The sequence below is a fragment of the Urocampus carinirostris genome, chromosome 14, assembly GCF_059441175.1.
Source record: "Urocampus carinirostris isolate Australia breed hairy pipefish chromosome 14, RoL_Ucar_1.0, whole genome shotgun sequence".
Lineage (NCBI taxonomy): Eukaryota > Metazoa > Chordata > Actinopteri > Syngnathiformes > Syngnathidae > Urocampus > Urocampus carinirostris.
The window spans coordinates 24,814,990-24,836,901 of NC_142362.1; the positions used below are offsets into that span (position 1 = coordinate 24,814,990).

The 21,912-nt window shown below is 39.3% G+C and overlaps 2 protein-coding genes across 5 annotated transcripts; both read right to left on the reverse strand.

Annotated features, from left to right (window-relative positions):
• Positions 1–701: 701 nt before the first annotated feature.
• On the reverse strand, positions 702–5,252 carry LOC148353031 (mid1-interacting protein 1-B-like). Of its 2 annotated transcripts, none has more exons than XM_088352709.1 (2): positions 5,109–5,252; positions 702–1,615 (listed from the first exon to the last, which is right to left on the reverse strand). In XM_088352709.1, the coding sequence occupies exon 2, from the start codon at positions 1,492–1,494 to the stop codon at positions 1,075–1,077; it is 420 nt and encodes a 139-aa protein (XP_088208835.1). In that variant the 5' UTR covers positions 1,495–1,615; positions 5,109–5,252; the 3' UTR covers positions 702–1,074. The 2 variants fall into 2 exon arrangements, with proteins under 2 accessions (XP_088208835.1, XP_088208836.1); XM_088352710.1 differs by lacking the exon at positions 5,109–5,252 and adding an exon at positions 5,014–5,090.
• Positions 5,253–8,511: 3,259 nt separating this feature from the next.
• katnal1 (katanin p60 subunit A-like 1) lies at positions 8,512–20,592 on the reverse strand. Of its 3 annotated transcripts, none has more exons than XM_088353174.1 (11): positions 20,533–20,592; positions 16,569–16,750; positions 16,355–16,509; positions 14,762–14,930; positions 14,587–14,693; positions 14,416–14,521; positions 12,781–12,939; positions 12,575–12,701; positions 12,380–12,514; positions 10,789–10,915; positions 8,512–9,607 (listed from the first exon to the last, which is right to left on the reverse strand). In XM_088353174.1, the coding sequence occupies exons 2-11, from the start codon at positions 16,728–16,730 to the stop codon at positions 9,409–9,411; spliced, it is 1,446 nt and encodes a 481-aa protein (XP_088209300.1). In that variant the 5' UTR covers positions 16,731–16,750; positions 20,533–20,592; the 3' UTR covers positions 8,512–9,408. The 3 variants fall into 3 exon arrangements, with proteins under 3 accessions (XP_088209300.1, XP_088209297.1, XP_088209299.1); XM_088353171.1 differs by having other exon boundaries at positions 20,475–20,581; XM_088353173.1 differs by lacking the exon at positions 20,533–20,592 and adding an exon at positions 20,471–20,531.
• Positions 20,593–21,912: the final 1,320 nt, after the last annotated feature.

Genomic DNA, 21,912 nt, shown 5'->3' on the forward strand with positions numbered 1-21,912 from the left:
CATTTGATGGGATAGCTTGATAAGCCAAACATCGCTCAAGCCCCCAGCCCAAAATAATTGTAGACATATTTTGTTTGCATATGTATCAACACAGCATTCTGATTATGATTGATTCATGGCTAATTGATTTACGTGCACAAGTTTAACTTTGATTAGTCATAACAATATAATTTTTCATGCACAACAGCTTGCAAGTAGGCCATCCACCAAGATGGTTAAAACAAGGGACTATTTCATGTTAACTCAATTTTTAGAAAGAATAGAATATAATTTACTTTTATTGTCATTCTTTGTAACCATGCACACAGAACGAAATGTTGATACACCTGACCAGTACAGTTAAACTGTAACGAGCCGATGCAGCCGGAGCCAAACAGGGCGCCGCCATTTTAGACCCAACTGCTGTGTTGGGAGTCCCCAATTCCAACACTTAATGCTGAGCGCCAAGCAGGGAGGCAATAAGTACCAATGTTGAAAGTCTTAGGTATGACTCGGCCAAGGCTTGAATGAGAGAAAAATAAGCAATTTTAAGTTTGAAAAATGCAAGTCTGAGAAGTACTGTAACTATTTTTGCCTCATTAGCCTGACAGTTTTATCTTATTTTTTTCTTTAAAGTCTTCATTGTTTTTTTTACCATGGAGTTTTATGTCGAATCTGGTTATCAATGAAAAGAGAATTCAAAAAGTTGCCTACACACAGAAATAAGTTGAAATTTTATTAAAATTCTAAAAGGTTGAGAAAGTGTGCAGTCGCCAAATCACAAAAGGACAAAGCAAAAATCCCACCTGCATCAATTACCATTAAGCATAATCAAAATTCACCTAAAACAAAATGTCAGCCTTCTCTTCCATAAAGTGATGCGTGACGAGATAATTCAATTAGGATGAGGAATTACTTAGAAATTTCATTTGAAAAAGTGCTTCAATTTTGTGCTACTGAGTGAAAAAAAGCAAAAGTGCTGTGTACACACGCACAAAAAAAAAAAAAAAAAAAAAAAAAAAAAAAAAAAAATCAATAAATTGACACTGTGCAGATATCAAATACTTATATGTGCAGGCGGGAGGAGTTGTTTTCTTAGATACCGATCCTTTGCTTGTAGCAGCTGGTGAGACAATTAGCTTGAAGCGTGAGCTTGGCCAGGACCCCGTGCAGGCCGGTGAGGTGGAACTGGAACTGCTCCTCCAAGGTGTCGTCCTTTTCGTCCTCTTCGGATGATACGGACGACACGGACGACACGGACGACACAGACGATGCGAAAGACGAGAAGTACCCTCGCCTCTGGCTCTCGGCGGCCATCATCCCCCACTCGATGTCGCTGCGCAGGGACTTGAGGAGGTGGTAATAGGCGTACAAGTCGCACTTGCGCTCGTCCGGCGGGATGTCTCTCAGAAGGCTGGGCACCAATACCGTCTGGTCCATGTTGTTCACCGCACCGATGAAGCCGTTCATGCAGCTCATGAGGGACTTTTTCTTCTCGATTGGCATCGTTAACATCGAGCCTGCTTCGGGCTGGAGATCGATGGACTTATTATTGGCTTCGGGGGAAGATTAAAGTCTTTCGAAGTATCAGGTTGTTCTTCGGGCTCACGTCAAAAGGAAAGCTGACTTCAGCGACCTAAAATGACACGAAAAGGAAGAAAATGGTTCGATTACAACTAAAGCTTGCGTTTAGGTCCAATACTTCAGAGGTCGGGAAAATATGGCTTTTTTATGAGCTTATCTTGCTCAAACATAAATTAAGGGACGAAAAAAATCTACTCCGTGACTTTCTAGTTTTAGTGTAAGTGAAGCCTAAGAAACACAATAGGTCGGGGATGTCAAACAGTTTATAGTTTAGCTCTGAGGCCAGATCCAAAGATTCTGTTTTCAGACAGGCTATTTTTCAATATTATGCTTTATCAATTAGCCTTCACTAGCAACCTACCCTACATATTATAATCACGATGACACCGAGGGATCGTTTCTAAACACAAAACATAATAACAAACAGGAAAAAATATTTTTATTATTTTAATTGCATTTGTTTATTGATTTATTTTAACAGTTGAGTGAATGCCTGAACCAACTCACCTTGCTATATGGACTCAACACTTCCCCCTAGCGGCCAGAGATGGCATCTGGTTTGCATTAGATTAAAAAATAACTTAATAGAAATTACTGTGAGACTTCTTATTTTGAAATACTCGGAAATTTATAGCAGGTCAGATTAAATCATCCAATAGGCCGGGTATGGCCTGCGGGTCAAATATTTCACATGCCTGCAATAGGGGCCTACGGTCCCAAATATATGGATGAAATTTCAACTACAGTTTACGCTCTAAGTGTTATTTCTCCCGTATCACTGAAAGAAATCCGGTGTGAATCATGTATTTTTCAGGTCCACAAATAGATCTGTGATTTACGTATGCAATTTTAAATCTTGTGTGTATGCTTTTATCAAGACATATGATTTTTAGGACTTGAGTAAATCGCAAATGTATCAGTGGATCTGAGCAATACATGTGTAAATAATTTTGCGACAAATCTCTTCCCATATACAGTGGGACCTCGCTATTTCGCGGTTCGACGTTCGCGGATTCAGAACTTCGCGGTCTGTTTTCACTTTTTGCGGGAATCCCCCTCGGCCGACGATCTTAGTCTTTAAAATGGAGGAACTTCACACACTGGTCCGGACCCGTTCTCGTTTCCCGGTGTTGTGCCCAAATCCGACTCCCGTACAGAATCCTCCCCCCCTCGCGTGAACGCGCATTCTGCTGCGCTTCCGACAAAAGCGATCGTATTTTATATAATACGCCTATTGAAACCATAAAGCGAGCTAATTAAAATAATTGGGCGATCGTAGTCTATATAACGCGTTTATTTAAACAATAAAGCGCGATCGTATTCTACAAAATGCGTTTGTTCCCGCACCAATACCGCGCGCCGGTGTTGTGCCCAAATCCCACTCCCGTACAAAATCCTCCCCCCCTCACGCGGGGAGTGGGGGGGATTCTGCGCTTCCGACAGGCCAGCCTCCGCGCGGAGCGCCCGACCCGCTCGGCTTGTCGCGGTGTCGTGCGTATCGCGTCCGAAAGTACCCGCACCGCGGGTTAGGGGCTCGCTCGCGAATAATAAGGATAAGCGGAAAAAAAAAACAAATACATATATATTTTTTTTTTTTGAAGTGCCGTTGCTACTTCGCAGATTTTCAGTTTTTGCGGGTGGTTTTGGTCCCCATTAACCGGGTCTAAAAATAAAAATTAAAAATAAAAAAAAAAAACATTTTTAAAAATTTTTTTCATTTTGAAGGTGCGCCGCTACTTCGCGGATTTGCACATATCGCGGGTGGTTTTGGTCCCCATTAACCGCGATAACCGAGGTCTTACTGTAGATGTTATGTTAAAAAAAATAAAAAATAAAAGTTGCAGGAAGACCTTCCCAATCCAATTTACCTCTGAGAAACAAGACCTTAATTTTTTGCATGGCTCATAATAAATGTGCATAAACAATACGTAATTCTTGCACTAATTCACATTTCATAGTGTGTGCTGTTTAGGTTTAGCATGCACCTGTCCTGTTCTATTGGGCGCGACCCACAGAGGGCGATGACATTCAATAGGGCAATGCCAAACCAAGCAATGCCAGCTTTCGTTAATCACAAGGGAAGAAGAAATGCGGAAGCAAAGTGAAGCAACCAGAGAGCCAGCGTCATTTTATGCTGACTTGTTGGGGAAACCTGGCGACAATTTCAAGCATTTGCAATTACTTCACCCAAAACTTAAGCACTTTACAATACTTTAAAATGCAAAGGCCAAGTGAAGCCACGAGAGAGCATTGCCAGTGTCATTTTAAGCAGACTTGTTGGGGAAACCTGGCAACAATTTCAAGCATTTGCAATGACTTCACCCAAAATTAAAGCACTTTAGAATACTTTAAAACATAACAATAAATCAAGCATTTGAAAGGATTTCAGGCACCCATATGATCCCTGCATTTACGCCCAATTCAATCATTTTGTAATAGGTAAAGTAATTTAGATTATGCATTGGGCCGCATTAATTTTAGCTATAGGATCCCACGTTTAGTAGCCGTTAGGTGACATTGGCCATCTTTAGATGCGATTGAATTTACTTTCAGTTTTAGGTTTTTAATTAGTTATTCAAGTAAGACAAACATGTTCTTTCTACTTGAGTACTTTGACTTTAGTGGCTGTTATGATGAGAAATAAATTGCTCGTAGCTGCTACTCTCAAATCCAAAATGTATTTATAAAGAACTTTTCAGACATTTAAATTCAACTCAAACTGCTGTATAAAAACTATGCATAAAGTCACCACCTTCCTCTCAGCATAATACTAATAATAATAAATTGACTTTAAAGCGCCTTTTAGGACGCCAAAGGTTCCTGTACACAGAATATCATGAATAAATGATATTTTTACAAAAACATTTCTTTCTAAAAAATTGAAAGAAATTAATGGCAAGTCAGCTTGCGAAGGCTTCCTAGCAGATTTCTGAGCATGGCAACAAGAAATGGCGGAAATATGATTGGTTAAATACCTAAAGATGAAAGTACTGGTAAAGAAAAGGTAAATGAAAGGAATTTGAGAGACAATTTGGAACTATTTAATCAGTATTTATGGACAAAATATAATTACATCACATGATAACGATATTTTTCAAGCCTGCAGAGAAGGCCTTGCAGGCCCTGGCGGCCCGCCACTGCCAAAAGGCAAGTAAAGTACCTTGCACAGAATTTGTCAGTAAACTTAACAGTATTCTTTCTCTACAAGTACATAATTTAACGGGCATAGTGAATAGCGAAAAGAAAGTGAATCTTACCATATTGGTAGCAATGTTGGCGTTAAACCTACACACCTGATTTAACACAGTACATTAAGATGGCCCATTTGTCTTTTAAGCCCACAAATAAAAGACAAATAACATTTTTAATGACTGTTGATATCGAACAACACAGAACGTTTCCTGGGGATCTCAATTTGAGTTTTGTACAAAAGGGAAACGAATTACCAACCTTGTCGACCGCCAAAGTAATGGAATAACCCGCACCTAGGCCACTCGTGGGTCTGTTAAATCCAGTGATTAAAAAAATGACAATTATACACTTACCGTTCATTCGCTGCAATTTTGTAACAGCGGGAATTCGTTTCACTGCTGCTCCGTCGTCAATCGCCGTTTACAAAAGAAATATTTATCAAAGTGACATAAATTCAAAGCCAGGGCAAGGGCTGTTTTGAACTACTGAGCATGCGCAGAAGAAGGGGTGGGGTGCTAATTTTACTTGAATTTCGTCACAACTTTGTACAATATAGTTTAATTCAAGTCAGATCCGATCAAATCAAATGTATTCGTAAAACTACAGGCAATAAATAGTCATGTCAAGTCTATTTGTTTATTTGTAAAACCAAAGAGTCTCAAAGGGCTCCAAATATTATTGCAAACCAGACCATTACGACACCATCCCGTGATCTAAAAGCTACATGAGGGCAAATAACAGACATGGGACCAAGTCACACATGTGCAAGTCTCAAGTAAGTCTCAAGTCTTCACCTTCAAGTCCCAAGTAAGTCCCAAGTATTTTTTTCTTGGGCAAGTCAAGTCACAAGTCAAGTCCCGAGTCTTAGATTGCCAAGTCCAAGTCAAGTCACAAGTCATAAAAACAGCGACTCGAGTCGACTCGAGTCCAAGTCACTAAGTCTCAAGTCCCCATGTCTGGCAAATAATACACATATATTGTCAACATAAAATATAAGTTATTCATATCCTATGGAATAGAAATATGTTTTAAGATTAGATTTAAACATTTTCATCGAGGTTGCAGATCAAATCTCAGGGGGAAGAGCATTCCACAGCACCGGGGCCTGAATGGAGAACGCTCTCGAACCTGCGGATCTCTTCTTGGCTCTTGGGATCACTAGTAGACCAGCATTTTCAGAGCGAAGCCTCCGGACCGGAACATAGGGGGAAATTAAATCTGAAAGATATGAGGGAGCAAGTCCATGCATGATTTTGTATGCTACCAACAGAACCTTGAAATCACATCTTAAGCTAAAAGGGAGCCAATGCAGCTTAGCTAAAATCGGGGTAGTATGATCAAACTTTCTTTTCTTAGTTAACCACTCAGAGTGCTGTATAAAAGCATTCAGTGTAGAATAAGAGAATAAAATCATCTCCTTTATCCCCAACCAACAACTTGAAACACCTAACACACAGACACACATAACGGTTAAAATAAAATTAAAACAAAATATATAATAATCAGGGGCAGCACGGCGGCATAGTGGTTAGCGCGTGTGCGTCATCGTTCTGAGGTCATGAGATCAAACCTCCTGTGTGGAGTTTGCATGTTCTCCCCGTGCTTGCGTGGGTTTCCTCTGGGCACTCCGTTTTTTTCCCACATTCCAAAAACATGCATGTCAGGTTAATTGGCCGGTCCAAATTGTCCCTAGGTGTGAATGAGCGAGTGAGTTGTCTCTCTCTGTGTGCCCTGCGATTGGCTGGCAACCAGTTCAGGGTGTCCTCTGCCCACTGCCCGAAGATAGCTGGAATGGGCTCCAGCACCCCCGCGACCCTACTAGGGATAAGCGGTGCAGATAATGGATGGATGGATATAATAATCAAAATAAAATGTGATTATAGCAAGGCCGCAAACTATGGAAAATACTTGAATGACGAGTCCCGTTGAATAAATTATGTTTTACACAGAATAACAGTGTGGGAATAGAGCTTTGCGAGGGTGACATGACTTTCTTCGAAACCCTTTTCCGAATCTATCATCTGATCGATTTGTAGGAGCAACTTTCGCTTCCAATCCATAGTGGTAACCGTTTAAAAAAGTCACTTGTCCTTCGGAAGGCTCCATTGCCTGGGAAAATACTACAAATTCCAGGCCCTATTTTATACAAGGGTTTGCAAATGATTAGAGCATTGGAGCTAGCAAATCAAAGTGTATGTTAGAAGGGAAACTTCACCTCTTTGTCCCTAAAAACACTAGCAGCATCCCAGTTATTCTACCTGCGAATGAACCGGAATAAGGCTGTAACAAACGATTGTGTCATTCATAAGCATTTAGTCAAGTCAGGTCATGTATATTTGTTTAGCCCTTGATCACAAAAAGTGTCAAAGGGCTGCACAGACCACCATTAGAAGCATAAACACGCACTAAAAAGTGGTGGGTTGATGTTACTCCATTGTGTTCTGTGTTTGGTGTCACTAAATATCATCAAGAGCCAATTTTATTTTCAAATCAAATACCGGTAAACATCTACACAAAGAATCGCCCTGAATCGGGACAATTTTTTTGTGTAAATATATTCTCAAAGAAGTTGAACAGAATAAAATCCACACAATCATTTTTATTCCGCAAGGTTGGGTTGATTCAGGATACATTGAATATAAAAAACAAAACACATCTTTAAGAGGCAATATATTAATTTCTACTAACTTTCTACCAAAGACATTTTAAATATCTCATCTCATCAGCCGTACCGCTTATCCTCATTAGGGTCGCGGGGGGGCTGGAGCCCATCCCAGCCATCTCCGGGCAGTGGGCAGGGGACACCCTGAACTGGTTGCCAGCCAATCGCAGGGCACACAGGGACAGACATATAAAAATCATTATTCAAAAAAATAATAAAAAGCCCTCATGGCATCAATGTAAATTTGTGTTGAGGTAGGCTTTTCTTCTTCGTTTATTTGTTTTTGTGTCCGAGTTATGAGACAAGAGGCCGGTCTTAATAACTGATTCATCTTTATTGTCATTGATAACAATGAAGTGAAACATCGTATGGAACGAAGTTGGACATGGTACTCCAAGGCAAACACGTAATAACTTTATAAGTTCTGTCCAGGATTTGGAAATTTTCTACTTGCGGATGCCATCTTCTGGCTTAAGTCTCTATCAGGCGCCCTCTGTGACGCGCGCAAGTATGTGCCTTTCTTGGAAGCGCTTGTATCAACTCTTCCGTTTTCATCTTTTTTGGGGTTCGGCTTGGTATTTGGCCTTTTTTTACTTTCACCATTTTCACACGCAAGATTTAAGATTTTTCAAATGTAAATCGCAAATATTTTTGTGGCTCTGCAAAATACATGATTCACCCGGATTTATTCTTAAAATAATATGGTACAATTAAAATATTGGCTTTAAACGTCCTAAAAAAGTGCTTGAATTTGGCCATGAAAAGGTGTATGAACTTTGATAAAAGACAAAACACTGTGTGGATAGAAACAAGCATACTTTTTTATACTCCTGGGATTAAAACCTAAAGATCAATTTTATCTATATTGAATTATTATGTGTATTTCTGTGGCAATATAGCCGTTACTCAGGAGATTATTGCAACAGGCTAAATAAAATCTCAATAAGTTTACATTTTTTTTTATGTAGCTGTTCTACATGAGTGCTTAAATTGATGACCATGTATGTTTACAAAGACTTGAGTGTTTGGAAAAACACATTATCCATCTTTGAAAATGATCTGACGCAAGTATTAAATTAATAACATGCAAATAATTCCATAATGAACAATCAAGGGCATTAATTGATTTATTGGATTACAACACACATAAAAAACTAACATTCCTACATCACAGAAGAATTATTGACCTAAATTGCAAATAGTGTAACAAAAACATGAGACCCTGAGGGTTCCTTGAGTTGACGCCGTTGAAACGGCTGTGCTCCATTGTTGAAAGCATTGTTAACAATGCTCGGTCGTCATTACATTCTCATTCATTGTCAGGTAGCTTCTTTTGGAACAGCGACACAAAATATAGTTTTAAAAGGCATCTATTTATTTTTACTTTGAAATCTCTTCAAAAGCCTAGTTTACAACATAGGCAGTCGAGTTTGTTCATGATATTCTTGTCTCTCATTTGAAACACTGTCACCTATTCATCAGGGGTGCATTATAAAAAGCAGATTTAGTAAGAACCTTGACTAGGTAACTCCTGAAATGCGGGAAAAGCAGAGGTAACTGTTTCCGAGTAAACCAAACGAGAGTAGAGAGACGACTATAAATATTTCTAAAGAATGGGAACGTGGAATTTTAGTTTGTTATCATGGTAACAGAGTCGTTGAGTCCAACCTACTTGGTAACAGGTTCAACTAAATGAACCTCATGATTTTCAATTGCTCTGCCACCTTTTAGCTTCTCACAGTGTTTGCTCTCCTTATTCAATCAGTCAGCTGGCAAGATTGGATTTAACTAACTCAAATTTCTGTTCCTGGAAATTAAAAAAAAACCCTCCTGGTTATTTTTAATAATCAGAGTAGATAAACTCAGAAATAAGAGTTAAAATACAGTGTTTGTCTAATCTGCTTTGTAAAATGGATCCCAGGTCTACCTGTATCAGGATGAGAGTTTGGTCAACTATTGCCATATCATCTGAGCTTGAAAATAAAATGTTATCATCCAGATCCAAACTCGGACATCCATGTTTGATATTTTTGCAGGTCTGCAGCAGAAACAGACTTAGAGATCTTTTTCAGCGTGAGCGTGAAGTCCTCCATCATTACAGGCATCAGGAGTTCTTCTTTGGAGAGAGCTCGGATCTCTTCGGGGCTCAATCCTTGGATTCGTCTCCGCATGGCCATCATTGAAGCATCCCTGGGAAAAAACAAACAAAAAGACTAATGTTTTAGACCAGGGATGTGTTTAATTCAAGATAGCTGGGATATGTTTATTATCTTGAGGTTAAATTTGGCTTAGCTCAGTTACCAACGGCTAGCCCATTCCAGACCTGGCTGGCAACATGCAAAGATTACTTCCAGAGATACATCTGGCATTTTAACTGTCAATTGTATGTAAAATTTATGAGTTTAAACATTTCCAAGGACATTCTTGATATGTTGCAAGTCTTTTTATTGTCAAGTCAAAATGTATAGTCATTCATTAAGTAAATTTATTGCTGTTAGGCCATGTGTTTTATTACTGTGCAAATTAAGAATGCTTTCAAATTGCCAACAAAACTTTGATGAATATATGTTTTATTGCAGTTTTTGAGATTCTAAAAAGTGACACAATAGTGTATGTATGCATATTATATATATATATATATATATATATATATATATATATATAGGCAGCACGGCAACGCAGGGGTTAGCACGTCTGCAGCACAGTCCTGAGGCCGTGAGATCAAACCTACTGCCTGAAGATGGCCGGGATGGGCTCCAGTACCCCCGCGACCCTACTGAGGATGAGCGGTGCAGATAATGGATGGATATATATATATATATATATATATATATATATATATATACAGTGAAGAAAATTTGCTATTTCTCCCACTTAAAAATCATGGAGGGGTCTGAAATTGTCATCATAGATGCATGTCCACTGTGAGAGAGATAAACCTGACATAACCTGTGTGACAGCTAGAATTCTGACCCTGAAAGACCTCTAAGGTGTGCAATTCACCCTTTTCCCTAATAGCAGTGCTTGTGGGCCCTTTTTTATTCAAAATAATTTCTTTCACATCTTTATATAACTCCATAAGCTGTTTATTGGCTGCAAAAGACGATGTGGGGAAACTTTTCTTTCTTCCATTTCGTGATGCTAATATCTATCCTGGTGTCTTTTTGAATGGGCATTTATCCCAAAGATCTACAGCTGGCTTGACATAACCGCGCCTTTTCATCCTGGCTGGGCAGACGTGCAACCAATCAAGCCAAAATGCGCCAGCCAGACTATATCAAGGCGCACTTATTCAGTTAGACTAGATTTCTTAATACTACTTTCGTGCAATACCAGGAACTCGTCTTTGTTTTCTGACAATGAAGACAAACCTGCAGACGTTGGTAATATCAGCCCCTGAGTAGCCATCCGTCTTTTCGGCAATAGCGTCCAGGTCCACATCAGCAGCCAAATCGACTTCTCGCAGATTGATCTTTAGAAGCTCCAGGCGACCCACGGCTAAACAATAATTTAAGATCAGAAAAGAAAAGGAAATTACCGTTAAAGTTGCACAAATAGTAAAATTAGGGGAACCTACTATCTGACACCTTTTGAAGCTTATATTACACAGCCTTTAAAAGTGACAGCTTGTGTGAGAGCAGATGGAACAACCTTTCACACAAGGTGGCTCCCGGTCCACTTAAGATGTGACTTTAAGGTTCTCTTATTAACTTACAAATGTTTGCATGGACTTGCCCCCTCTTATCTCTCCAATTGTATTTCCCCTTATGTTCCTGCACGGAGCCTCCGCTCAGAAAATGCTGGTCTTACTTGTGCCAAAAAGAAATCTGCAGGCTCGAGAGCGTTCTCCATCCGGGCCCCGGTGCTGTGAAATGCTCCGCCACCGGAAAGAAGATCTGCTACCTCAGTGGAAGTTTTTAAATCTAGACTTAAGACACACTTCTATTCTATACCTTATGATTGATGCCGACCTCACACTTTTTTCACACGTTTTCCTGTCCTTTCCGGCTGCCTGGTTGGTGGTGAAATGAAGAAGGACGTATCAAAATGAGTCATGTCAACGTGTGCATCAACCAGCCGGCTGAGATGGGAAACTGTCGTTGCTGTCATACACTTTTAGGACATTTTTTACATACTACCCTTTTTTGTTATTGACGGCCAACATCTATTGCAGCCTTGCCATCCTGGAAAGAGGATTACCATTCTAAAGGTTTTTCTTGCCGGCATGTCGGTTTCGGATCAAGGGATTGCGTAATTGTGGCATGTGCATTCGTTTGTGACGTTGATGAAGGGCTTTACAAATAAATGTGACTTGACGGAGAAAAAAACTCTCTGAGCCTTTTAGTCAAGTTACTTATGTAGCTTATTTCTCAACTTATACGGGCACACTGCCATTGACATCTTACCTACAATCAAAACCTTCTGCAACATACACCAAACTTAATCAGGGTTAACTCTGAACTGGTCTGTGAATTTTGTGGAAACATGAACCAATTATCCAAAAGTGTTTTTTAGGAATGCCCCGTGTCCTTTCTGGCAATTTCTCCTCGAGCAGTCATGAAAACAGGTTGGTGGTTAAAAAGGTGAGAAGGGTGTAAAAAAGATATGTTCAGGTACACTGTACACGCTAACAAAATATTAATAGGTTTATTATCTTGGCTGAATTTAGCTTAAAGTCACTTGCACTAAATCAAGTAAAATCTTGCTTAGCTAAGTTACTGTGGCGATTTATTTTCTACAGCTAGCTTTCTCCGGAAGAGTTTGAAAACTTGGCTAATATTCTCCCCAGAGATAGATACGGCACTTCTACAGTCTGGCGTGTTAAAAATAAATATTACCCCCCCCTAGTATCAAAACATTTTTCATGGGATCTACACTATTCACAAAGGGCACCCTTTTGGTCTTCCAAACAATTAATTTCTCTAAAAGGTAAGAGAAATTTATGCCTGCTTTAAAGATCACCTGTTGGTAGAGGGATGTAGATGCGCTTCTCCAGACGTCGTCGTAAGGCCTCATCAATGTCCCAGGGGAAGTTGGTTGCTGCGAGGACCATAACCATTTTTGAAGGGTCCTCATTGTCCTGGGCGCCTCCCACACCTTTAAAAGACAAAATGTAATGAGAAGAAACAATTGGATTCAATGTTAAAAGGTTTTTACCATCCATTTGAATCAGAAGCTCAGATTTGACTCTGCGACTGGCTTCATGTTCATTAGACGTTCCTCTTCTGCTACAGATTGAGTCTATCTCATCAATAAAGATGGTCGTTGGTGCGTAGAAGCGGGCCTTTACAAATCACACAAATCATTGCTTACAATTGCACCTAGTTAGATGAGGTGTCGTAAGGAGGATCATTAGATTTTACCATTTCAAAGAGCAGACGGACAAGTTTCTCTGACTCGCCTCTATATTTTGAGGTAAGGGTTGAGGAAGACATGTTGAAGAAAGTCGTACCACATTCTGTCGCCACAGCTTTGGCTAACATGGTTTTGCCTGTACCCGGTGGGCCAACCATTAACACTCCCTGTGACAAAGAGAATTCTTTAAATTAAGCATATATACCGTAAATTCCAAACTACCAAGCACACTTGATTTAAAGCTTCATGCTCAGATTTAAGAACGAATATCTATATGATCTTTGTATTAGTTGCACACGATTTTAAGATAGAGGCTTAAACAGCCATGAAAATGAACTCATTCTTGTCCATTTCTTACATTTTAAGCCCAGCACACACCTGGCACTAACCATGTGTGGAATTCAACACCATTTTTGGTTTTGATCCGAGTTGTTTACATCACACGTTTCTGGATTACGTGAACATTCAAGATGGTGTTTACAAAGACGAGCACATATTTACTTCTGTGCCGAAAGAAAAAGCGAATGAGGGCTCTGTTGTGTAAAATGTGAGCCTTATATTTTTAGATGGCAGCACCAGGGCAACCATACCGTGGAAAATAGTGCCAGATTGCAACACATACGTGTCTTTTTGTGTTGTTGTCATTGGTGGCTGCCGGAGTGACAGATCAAATTGCATTCGCTTGTCATCATTCCTCAAGGATTAAAGGTAACTTTAGCAACTTGACAATGACTCCTATGATACGGAAAAAGAACATAAGCGATTTGATAGATAACTTCCATCGCTGTACAAATTGGATGTATAAATTGAGGACTTGATTTGTGGGTGAAAAAGATGGAATATCGTGAGCACATTGTAAATAGTGAATAAAATACAGTGAACCTCAGTGCATTGTGTAGTGCAACCAAGAAAGGATACTAAGAAAGAATACAGATTATGGAGACTCAAAGTGACCAAACCACACAATCTTTCTTCTTACTTTTTTGTCACAAGCTTTTTGGTTTTAGGGTCCCTGTGGTAGCACGATGGCAGAGAATTATGTCATATTTAAGATAGGATCATGATATGTTAAATGAACAAATTTCTTGACCTTTGAGTAATTAAAAAGACATTTTGATAGTTCATGTATTTATGCCCATTTAAATCATTATTATAATTTTTTTAATGAATTTTTACCACTATGAGGTGGTAAATAATACATACTGTCCATTTAATAGTTTTTTTTAAAAAGTAGGATAAGAAAAACAATCAAATTTATTTTTAAATGAACAAAATGCCAAGGCATAACAGCTACTCATAAACTATGACGTATAGTTTTACACAATGCAGCACAATCCTAAAAGTCACCTTCCATATCAATAGTGTTGTTTGTTTATGGTGTTTTTTGTGGCGGTGTGTAAAACAGTTTTTGAAAAAAAAAATGCAATTATGAAATGAAATGAAATGAAAAATTATGTTGAATTGCTATTGGGTTGAGACGGTTTGTTGTCTTCAGGCAAACAATTTGCATCCTGCTGTATATTTTTTACATTACAAACGTTTTTGCATAGTCAATCTGGAAGGTTTTTAGCTTTACAAAGCGTCCATCGCCCATGAATAGTAGTAGTATTCAAAAATGTGTGGGTGCGTGCGTCTCGGTGCACCTTCCAGGGCCGTCGAATGCCCTTGAAGAAGTCAGGCATCCACATGGGTAGTACCACAGCCTCTCTTAGAAGCTTCTTAGCATCCTCCAGATCTGCAATGTCATTCCTTCCCCAAGGAATTCCGTTATTAGAAAATTAAGGTGGAATAAAATACCTCAGAGTAATTCCTACCAGTGTACATTGAGATTGCGGTACACAATGTCTCGCTCTAGTGACTCCACTAGCTCGTAGTCATGTCCCCCGTCAAACTTTTTTTGTTCTTTCTCAGCTTTCTTTCCCTTAAAAATGACCAAAAAAAGACAGTTTATTGAGTACCAGATTTTCTGACAGTGATTTCTAAATTTACCTCATAGATAGATTTCATGTTGCGGGCGTCTCTGGCTCCTGGTCGGTCAGCTTTTGATCTGCCTGCAGCGCGCCCTTCTTGTCCATCCCCTCGATGATGCATCGCCGGTGAATCTTTCTTCTGCTGATGCTTGATCGCAGTGCTGGGACGCTTGACTGTGATGGGATTCCTATGGGGTAGAAACAATTGTCCTTTGCATATCAACAATGCAAGCAAGAAGGGATTGGGGGGCCCGGCAGATGGGTTAGGGCAGGAGTAGGCAACCCAAAAAGTTGAAAGAGCCATATTGGACCCAAAAACAAAACCCAACAACAGATGTTTGGAGCCACACAAGCCTAAAATAAGCCTTATGAGGAAGGCATAACCTACTGTATAAATACTCTATATATGTATATTCATTGTAAAACGTTAAGAATGTATGTGTCATGTTGACCTCTAAAAGAAGCCATATCATTTTAATTATCAAACATTTTTGAAAAAGCGTTGGAGCCTGGTCATCCTGGATGGGGAATTACCTCATGTGTGGTCCCTTCTCAAGGTTTCTTCATTTTCCTTATGTTGAGGTTTTTGAGTTTTTCCTTGCCCTCATGTAGGTTTTAGATCAGGGGATGGTGTAATAGTAGTCAGTAGTTTGCAATAATCTTTAGTCCGTGCAGCCCTTTGAGACTCCTTGTGATTAAGGGCTGAACAAGTAAACGTGACTTGACTAGGCAGCGCCAAAAAGCAGCATGCAGCTCCAGAGCCGCTTGTTGCTGACCCCCGGGTTAGGTGTTTGATCCAGCACAACAGACAATGATGTATTCAAGTAGTGAACAATAATTGTACTTTGTTCAAAGTGGCCTCTTTGTATTGCTGTTTAGTCTTTACAATCGCATTAGCAGGCAGACACTTGCCAATTTTTGTTTGATTCTTAAAACAACTAATTTGAACATTAGGTGCAGTTTGTCTTTCATAGTAAGTATAATTAGTTAAGTGGTACAAAAGAAAAAAAATATTTGTTAGTCGGCCATACAGTAAGTGCAATTTTTTGTGCTGATGCTCAATAAGTGCCGTGTCGAGTTTGTAAGGTGTGTTATTGCTTAATTAGGGGAATTTCAAAAAAGAAATGTACAGGGAGCAAATGGCTTAGGTTGAGAGGTATGAGATTATGAGTCTGTTAAGGATACCTAAGCACTTCCTGTTCACTTAAAATCAAAGTTACTTTAACTTTAAATAAACATACTGCGAAAGGCTGGCAACCAGTTCAGGGTGTCCCCTGCTTGAAGACAGGTGGGAGGGGCTCCAGCACCCAGGCGACCCAATTGAGGAAGGATAAGCGGTGCAGATAATGGATGGATGGATGGATGGATAAATGAACATACACATAAAAACATTTACAGCACATTTTAAAGCAGGAATGCTGATGCTAGCAGTGAGCAGTCTCAAGTGGTGAGCAGTCTCGAGCGGTGAGTAGTCTCTAGTGGTGCCCTTCCAGGACTGCTTATAGCTTGTAAATTACCCTCGTACATAGATTTTTCTTCCAAATCAAAATCGTTTATCGAAATTGTTGTCATTAGAAGTGCTCCTATGAAGATGTACCACTGTACTACTCACCTGTGTTCCGTAGGTGTAGGGGGAGGCCAGACGTCTGGGTCAGGGCCGCTTTCCCTCACCTTAGGAACTGGTACTGACTTCTGGGTCTTGAGAGCTTCCAACACAGCCGAGATACTTTTAATCTGCTCCCACTCCTCCTTCATCTCCTGTGTAACCTGCAATGGAGCACTCTGATGAGATAACTTGAAACGATTCAATGAAATAAAGCACCAACTTGCTGCCACTGGACTTTCAGCGCCGGGTCCTTGAGGGTCTGGCAGTGCTTGGCAATCTGCTGCAGCACGCCTTGGTAGTAGATGCTGGCTGAGTCATAGTTGCCCAGCAAAGCGTACTCACGAGCCTTTTTGGCGTTGTCATCTATCTCCGACAAATCCATATTGCATGACAGCTATGAAACTAAAACAAGAAAAAAAACAAAGATTCACTCGGCAAATTAAGATTGGCCAAATTGATCGTAGGGAACATATGCTAAGTAATTAAGTTTGGAAAAGAATAAAGATGAAAAAAACATAACAGAAGTGCAGGTTTTGCTATTAACGAGTTGATTGTCGAGATAGGGCTCCAAATAAGTCTGAATTTGAGCATTTTCCTGTCTTAACCAGTCCCATCAAAAATCAGACAATATGAGACAACAAATAAACTGTGTCACAATGAATCTATCCATCCATTTTCCGAACCGCTTACCCTCAAAAGGGTTGCGGGTGTGCTGGTTAATGTGGGCGATACTTGGGATTTTGGTATTGATCCAAATCCAAGTAAAAACTGTAGTATCGCTCCATATAACTGATTCTCAACTGGTGGGTCAGGACCCAAATTGGGATGCCGACCCGTTTTCTCTGGGTCGCGGGCCTTTGCCTTGACAAAATAATGATAATAAAATAGGATCATTTAAATTCCTTAACAATAGATGGTGATTATTCCCTGCAAATGTGTTACTTCCACACCACAAAAAAGACGAGTAAAGTTGTTTATACACTTTGAGCATGGCCAAGCGCAGATTAAACGAAGAATATTTGGGATATGGACTTTATTATCTTTAAGACAAAGCCACAGAACTACAGCGTTTTTAATTTCTTTTAAAATGCAGCCAATTGAGCATTTAAGAAGATTAATATATACAGATTTTCTGTGGGTATTGTTTGCTATAGGAGTTACTAGCAATACTATTATAAGTTTGAAACGTCATTTCCTTGTTTTGGAATTTTCTTTTGTGAGGTAAAGTTTTGTTTACCTGGTTTGATTTTGAATATATCTTCTCTGCGAAGAAATGATGTAACAGGAGTGGGCTCTTGATAGCTTTGGCTTCAGCCTACTCCCTTTGGGCACATGTTTATGTATAATATTAATGTATTATTCAGCTGTTTTCGTGTGCAAACATTGTGCTGTTCCCTTTTGTTATTTCGAGGTTGATGTCGGTTTTTCGTGCTGTGCCTGAATAAACTGGATAAATTAAACTAAAGTAAAGGGGATATTATAACCTGAAGTCGTTTTTTTTTTTTGCTGGTCTTTTTTTTAACGTGAATTAATTCTATGATGTATGTTAGCAACTGCACAATCATTTCATTCAGATATATATTTCTGGATCTGGGTTGTGGCTTATAATTAGGGTGGGACGGTGGTTCCTGAAGTTAAAACCAGTTGAGAACCACTGCTCTCTATCCTTTTTTCCTCACGAAGAAGTTTTGAGTTTTTCCTTGCCCGCATGTTGGTTTAAGATCAGGCGATGGTGTAATTGTAATCCTGTGCAGTCCTTTGAGACAGTTTTGGGATTAAGGGCTATACAAATACATGTGACTTGACTTGATTCTATATGGATCCGTTACAGATACTTCTTGCTTGGAAATGTCACGATCATTGAAAAATCAAAACAAAATTAAAGTCAAGACAGTCAAACCAGAAAACGTAGCAATGTAATATAGGAAAAGGGGAAGAATATCAATGTCAACATGATAACTATATCTTCCATTGCACAATATTTTGAAAATAGTCAAAAATCGCAATTTGTGTAAACAATACAATTCTGCGCAGAAAAGCGTCACTTTGAATGAGTTGGGGGAGGAGCAAAGTATCAATCCCAGGACAAAAGCACTTGCTGAATATCGACAATATAGATATTTTGTATCAATCCACCAACAACCTAGGGGCTGGAGCCCACCCCAGCTGACTTTGTGCAGTGGGCAGGGCACACCCTTGAATGATTTCTACCCAATCACAGGGCACACATAGACATACAACTAATCACACACATGGTGATACAAATGAATTCTATGTGACCAATCAAACTGCTATAAATGGTGTGGAACTTGGGAAGAAAGAAGAGTTGTATAATTTTAAATGCCCCAATTATCTAAGTTTCAGTAAACAAAAAATATCTTGAAATGAATAAAAATAAAACCTTGCTGAAAAAAAACAATGTATTGTGACATGCTAGCAAAAAATGGTAATAGAATCTTAATTCATATAAACTCTCAATTTGAGATGTTTATTGGGAGGTTTGGACGTGTAGTTGGAAAACAATGAATATTTTTTTATCTCATTCGTTGATAAATAGTCAAAATATTTTCAAATCATGAAATCAGCAAAAGTATTTCCTCCTAAAAATATGGCGGATGGATCCCTTAACCACTAGGGTGGTAGTGGAATCATATCCTGTGGTGTGTCTTGGGCAAGTACAGCTTGGTGGCACCCATCATTCTCCAGGCCAACAAATGTTTCCACCTGGTCTTGAACCGGGGACCTTTCCCGTGTTAAGCGAATATGCCAACCACTAGCACAACTTGAAAAACAGGTTAAATTTAGAATTAAAATTAAAATTACAGCAGAACAACAAACAGAAATGAGAAAATACAACTGTTAATTTAGGCAGTAATGCAACAGAAAACAAGTGCTAAAAGCACAAAGAAGAATACGAACTACAGCGACTCAAAATAACCCAAACCGCACCGTTTGAATATTTTTTTTTCCCATGCCTTGTTTGGGTACACATAGCAGCAAGATGGCGAAAAAACATGTGAGCACCCTTGTGAGACTCATGTTGTGTTAAATAAGTGCAAATATTTTGACCAACGAGTGTTTAAATAAAATGCACATTCATATGATAGTCCATGTATTTCTACATGTTATGTAAATCCTTTTTTTGAAACTTCAGATTTTGTAAGCACTAGGAGGTGCTAAATATTACATATTACATATGTGCCTCCTAGCGGTACAAAAAAAAATATTTTATTTGAATGTTGGGCAAAATACATTAACTATCATACCCATGTTAATTTTAAAAAGAAAATGAGAGCTCGAGTAATCTGTATTTCTTGGAATCTATATCTAATGTCACCACTATGTTTGTCTGCTTGCTGTGGCACTGTTTTTTGATTGTTTGTTTGAATTAGACAACAGTGCCATCTAGTGGTCCATTATTACACACTGGAGATTTGAATTTAAAAAAAGCAAAATATGAAACTCCCCGCGACCCAACTGAGGATAAGCGGTGTAGCTAATGAGATGAGATGAGAAAATATGAAACTTTAGGAATTATTTTTAAGTATTTCCAATAGACATAATAGATTGAAGGAGTGCCTTAGTTCAAATAAGGTTGAAAAACACTGATCTAACAAATGGTTTGAGCTGTAGAAACTACTAAACGGTCACTATTTTGAAATGTAATTCTTTTTCTACTTCCTTTTTATTTTGCAACACGATGCAGGTGCAATTTAGCGCCATCTATTGAACAGGCGTCAGCAGACCCATTGTAAAAGATATCTGCCTTTAGATATAAAAATATTCACTTTTATAATTTATTGTGCCAGTTAGCAGTTATTAATGTCTATAGCTGCATGTCTTTCCGAATGGTATTAATGTCACTAAAAACATCCAATACATGCACCTGCTCGCTTTCATCCATGAAATAGTCACTCGGATGAGTCCACAATTAATGTAATCTGGCTAGCAATTGCTAACAGCTAACAGTCCACAGAGAAATCAACAAATCGGGTGGTGATAAATAATTTCGACCTAAAGCCAACCGTCGTCGTTTAAACTATGAAACACCAACGATTAAGACCGCATCTTACTGTACTGGTATTGAAGACAAAATCATTGACATAAAAGCAATCGCTATACTTGCGTTAAAAGCATATATTTTCGGTGTCCATATGAATTGGAGCTCTGCCGTGAAATGTTACCATGGCCGCGGAGACGCCTAGTGAAGAATACAGATGGCCCGATTACAAGGTTGCATTTACGTGTTGTAGGAGTGTAAATAAATAACATAAAATATTGTGCATGAAAATTAACCCCAACAATTATTATTTACTATACTCACCATTACAGTTTATCTTGATGAAATCATCCATTTGGATAAGAAATGTGAGGGACTTCACTTTGAATACTATACGCAAATTGACAGGATTTTATCTATTTTAAAATCCTTTTATCATATGTTTTAATTTGACGCACAACACTAACATGAGTGTCTCTTTTGTACTTTGATTGACGCGTTCACGGCTAAACTCCAAACTAAAATTATACACATTACATCGACCATTTCTGAATTATCCAAACTCCGAGGTTACATGAACGCAACATTAAGAACAATTTTGAAAGGCAGGACCAGATGATGATGCAGACCCAAAATGCTATCTACATTGGATGTAAACAAATAATGCCATATTTACCCTACTTTAAAAAATGAATTATTTACTGAATGTGTTCAAATGCTTACTTTCTTTAAAAAATGCTAATATGATAAAAGCCCAACAGTGACTCCACTCACTAAGAGTTCCCAAGAGGAACAACCTGGGCCATAAGCTGCTGGTGTCCTTTGACAAGGCCGCAGTGGAGAGCATTCTGGCATACAACGTGTGGTATGCTGGGAGCATGGCAGTGGAGGGGAAAAACATACTGACAGTAAACAACACAGCCCAGAAGATTATCAGCTGCTCTCTGCCCAGTCTGGAAGACGTTGTTGGCTTGCAATTCCACAGCAAAAACATCAACACTATAAAGGACCCGTCCTAACCCGGCCACAGCCTCTTTGACCAGTTGCCCACTAGGAGGTGCTACAGATCCCTCAAAACAAAGACAAACAGGCTCAGAGACAGCTTATTTCCAAGGTTCATAGACTATTGCAAACTACAGGCTATTATCACACCATCTGATCTAAAAGGGCAAGAAAAAACTCAGAAAGCACAACAGTATGAACAAACACAATAGTCCAGGATGTCGTTCGCCCACTACACTAATACTTGATCCCATTACCATCAGAGCGCAGATACAGAACAATAAGATTTAGAAGGGCCTTGGGAAAAGCCTGATCACCTTTGCCATTGCTGTAATGTAATGTCTGTTGTTTTCCCCTGGTGTAGTCAGTGGAAGTGAATTTCCATAAAGGGGACCAATAAATTAAACCTAAATCTAAATGTAAGCGAGCAGCGGTCGGCCTGGCAAGGAGACCTCAGCAGTCATGGAATCGATGCTCTGGTGGAGATGTTGCTGCACAGGACGTTCTGCCGTAAGTCAGGGTTCTTCTGGTCAAGTTGGAGATGCGACTCCTTAGACACAAT

Bases quoted from the DNA above. Each gene is read 5' to 3' on its own strand.
- LOC148353031 (XM_088352709.1), bottom strand. From the start codon at position 1,494: ATGTTAACGATGCCAATCGAGAAGAAAAAGTCCCTCATGAGCTGCATG.
- katnal1 (XM_088353174.1), bottom strand. From the start codon at position 16,730: ATGGATTTGTCGGAGATAGATGACAACGCCAAAAAGGCTCGTGAGTAC. The intron at 14,694-14,761 runs GTAAATTTAGAA...GTCATTTTTAAG, and splicing joins ACATGAAATCTATCTATGAG to GGAAAGAAAGCTGAGAAAGA. The intron at 12,515-12,574 runs GTAAAAACCTTT...TGTCTTTTAAAG, and splicing joins GCTTCTGATTCAAATGGATG to GTGTGGGAGGCGCCCAGGAC.